Here is a 3,579-nt window from a genome sequence, read left to right as displayed (position 1 = left end):
TCTGAACTTGTAGTTCATTTTTAAATTTATTTTATAGTTTATCAGTTTAGAGAATTATAAACAAATAAGTTTAGTTACCCCTATTCAATATACCGCATTCGTAAAAAATACAGAAAAGAATTTTTTATAATTAAAATAGTATTTAAAAAATAAACAAAAGTTATGAAATTCTTTATGAATCGTCATTTAGTAAAATTAAAATTAAGTTGTTAAGATAGTAGATAATATAACTTAATTGTATCCATAACTGTATATTATAATATTTGTATATTCACATAACAAGAACATTAAATTATTTCAGTTAAGATAAATTTATATTAAATTTGAATTTCTTAAATAAAATGTTACAAAGAAAAAGTAAAAAAATGTTTGGTGGTATACAAATAAAAATTTCAATTTATAGTGAATATTAAGAAAATTGATATAAAATACAAAAATAAAATTTCATTCATAAAAATATTAATTGAATAGCTCGCCAGCAATAATTTCATTTTTGTGTCTTAATCTTATAAAAGGCATAAAATTTGCATTTATTGGTGTTGTATCTCCTCGAGACATTTTTTCTGCCAGCTCAACAGTAAATGGCCCACAATCATGTCCATTGGTTTGGCGAGATGTCTCGCCTATTTGTAATGTCCATGTAGAAGCTTTTCCTTTTTTGTCCATCTCCCATTCAATTAAGAAATTTTTTAATACCATTGGATAAGGACCCTTATACGACTTAAGACTATCATATGATGTCACAGTCTTTTCAGGTATATTAACCACTGTCAATATCCAATGACTCTCATATACATTCATGGGCACAAAAAGTAATTTTATTGTGTGAATATCTTTTTTTATCCATCTTCTTACAGCTGGATAACCTCCTCGAAGATACGCTACAATAAAATCAGTGACAACTGCATAAACTTCACCTTCTGACCGTTTTACTATCATTTTAATGTACTCATTAATTGTGTCTGAAGTATACCATGATGTGGGCGATTTAAATGAAGGTGCATTATACTGATCAAGAGATTTTGTGTTCTGATCTTGCATTACTTCTGCAAGTGTAACCATATTTAAACATTTTTCATAAAATTAATAAAAGACTTTGTTGAACAGTTTACTATTATTTAGGTTTATTTAAGGTTTTGGAATATGAAATTAAACACGTATAATTACTTTTGTTTAAAACGTCCATGGACCCCCTTAATGACACGCCTCTGCAGAAGTTATATTAATTTAACTCGTATTATTATAATTAATTATGTTTAATAAATAATCTTTTTTTATTTAATTTTACATAAAATAAATAGATTAAATAACTAATTACCTTTTTCTTTCTCTGGTACTTTTATTACTTCAATAGTGGACAGAGCAAGTAAATTTACGTCATTCGGCGTATTTAAGGTCAAAGGATTAGAACTAACTTTTGGCTCTAAAATAATTTATGTTTAAAAATATTACATATTTGTTTCAAAAATCAAAACTTCATATTTTTTAAAAATGAATTATATTTTAAAAGTTGTATACTTTTTATGACTTTTTCATCTTCTTCGGATGAATTTCTTTTTAAATTTGGTCGAGCAGTAGTATTAGAAGATATCTCAAAAAGTTGTTTTTTTATTTCGGATTTTTTGCGTTCCAAATTTTTCTTATGAAAACTCTTAACGGATCATAAAAATATATTTAATTATATGATAAATTTATTTAAGAAATCTGCTTTAAGTCCAAAAAATGGTTTAGGGTATACCCTAAAATCTTTTTATTGAAATAAAGCATAATAAAATATACCTTTTCTAACAAATCAGCTGATATTAATAGCGGATTGTCTTTTGAAATTGCTATATTTTTTTTTTCTGTTGAATTTAAAATTTCATTTTTATATTTTTCAGATTTTTCATTCTGAAAAAGTGTTCCGAATTCTCTTTGCTGCATCATATTCTAGGTAACCAAAGAGATATTTAAATAAACAAATAAACTATACTTAATATTATATTATTATCTTCGATAAAAATTGAATTTCCCATAAAAATCTAATAGAAAAAATAGCAGAATAATATTAAACATTATGTTACCGCATTTATATTAAGGGGGTTGATAGTTTATTTTATATTTTTGAATCAGACAAACCCCAATAACATAGCTAAATCGAATAAATATATTAATATAATTATAGTTACCAATTTTTCTGGAATAATTTTATCATTTTTATTCGTTTTTCGATACGTGCGTTTTTTTGGAATAATGGAATTTTTTATAGGATAAATATTTTTATTAATAATTGCTGCAAATTGAATATAATTTTAATAATTATTAATTAAATAATCAATTTCGAAAAAGGTTTTTAATATTAAAATAGTTAAATTAAAGTAAAGCGACTGAATTATTGTTATATATGAATAAGAGAACTTATTATTAATTTTTCTTATATTTTATATTAAAAAACTTTTTCTCTATTCGAAATAGTTAGTTTAATTATTAATCTTAATAGTGTTTACAGATAATTCTTCCATCTTTAGTTGACTTTTTTGATATTTGTCCTTTATTTGTATTATTTAAAACACAATTGGAATGCATGAAACGACGATTCCATATTTCTTCAACTCTGCGTATGACCTTATGTAAGTTTGATTCATTTGTTTGACCAAAAATATTTTTTTCACTTGCCATATCAATAACTAATTAAATAAATCTTAATAATTACACAAGACGATAGTTTATTTTTCACGGGAAAAAACGAAGTGAACTGAAATGTCGATAAAATCAACATTTACATCTAATTGTCAAGGAAACTTAATTGTAAAAATTCATTAAAAAAATGTATAAGCCAATTATAAATAAATTTAGTATAAACAATACTTATTTATTTTAATTGTATTATTGGTCAAAGAATACAATATTTTAAGAATTTATTACAGAGAATTATCAAAATATATATTTTAAAGATATTTTGAAGAAAAACCTTTTGTATTTGTTTGTTTATTTATTACATTAGTTTACAAATGATAGAGATTTTTTTATGAAAGTTCAAGTGGAATAAATTTGATATCGGTTAACAGAATATTTATGCATATAAAATTTAATCTGTATGAAATAAAATATCAACGTTTGGATTTATTCTCTTGCAACTATTAAAAATTTTGCCCATGTGAAATTGCTATTTCCATTTAGTTATTAACAAAAAACATCATGCCATGCGATTATAATCAACATAAAAATTTATTAAGTTGAATATATAATATAGTTTAACAATTTAATTAATAATTGAATTAATGACATAATAATTCTGATAAAAGAAAATAACAGGAGATTTGAATTAATTTTAACGACTTTAACAAATCGAAAATAACTTTAGGGTTTAACTACCTTATAGGTTTAATTATTATTTGCATTTTTAATGTTATTATTATTATTTTTTTTTTTTTTTAACAATAACGGCTATCTTTGTAACTTCAATATATATCAAGAAAATGACAAATTATCCAAGAAAATCAAGGAAATTTTAGAGAAATATTAAGATATAGAGCCTAAGGAGATGACCGTTTAAAATCATTTTTGAAAGCTAATGAAACAATAAAATATACAAGTGAA

At 23.1% G+C, this 3,579-nt stretch overlaps 1 protein-coding gene across 2 annotated transcripts; it reads right to left on the bottom strand.

Annotated features, from left to right (window-relative positions):
• Nucleotides 1-357: 357 nt before the first annotated feature.
• LOC126908533 (sentrin-specific protease 1-like) lies at nucleotides 358-2,658 on the bottom strand. Of its 2 annotated transcripts, XM_050690697.1 has the most exons (6): nucleotides 2,487-2,658; nucleotides 2,169-2,272; nucleotides 1,780-1,929; nucleotides 1,519-1,651; nucleotides 1,319-1,423; nucleotides 358-1,046 (listed from the first exon to the last, which is right to left on the bottom strand). In XM_050690697.1, exons 1-6 carry the CDS (start codon nucleotides 2,656-2,658, stop codon nucleotides 460-462), a joined length of 1,251 nt encoding a protein of 416 aa, XP_050546654.1. In that variant the 3' UTR covers nucleotides 358-459. The 2 variants fall into 2 exon arrangements, with proteins under 2 accessions (XP_050546654.1, XP_050546655.1); XM_050690698.1 differs by lacking the exon at nucleotides 2,169-2,272 and having other exon boundaries at nucleotides 2,487-2,631.
• Nucleotides 2,659-3,579: the final 921 nt, after the last annotated feature.

The sequence above is a fragment of the Daktulosphaira vitifoliae genome, unplaced genomic scaffold (assembly GCF_025091365.1).
Source record: "Daktulosphaira vitifoliae isolate Bord-2020 unplaced genomic scaffold, ASM2509136v1 Scaffold_5, whole genome shotgun sequence".
Lineage (NCBI taxonomy): Eukaryota > Metazoa > Arthropoda > Insecta > Hemiptera > Phylloxeridae > Daktulosphaira > Daktulosphaira vitifoliae.
Note: the sequence above shows the minus strand (reverse complement) of the source record. Positions and strands in the feature narration are given on the sequence as shown.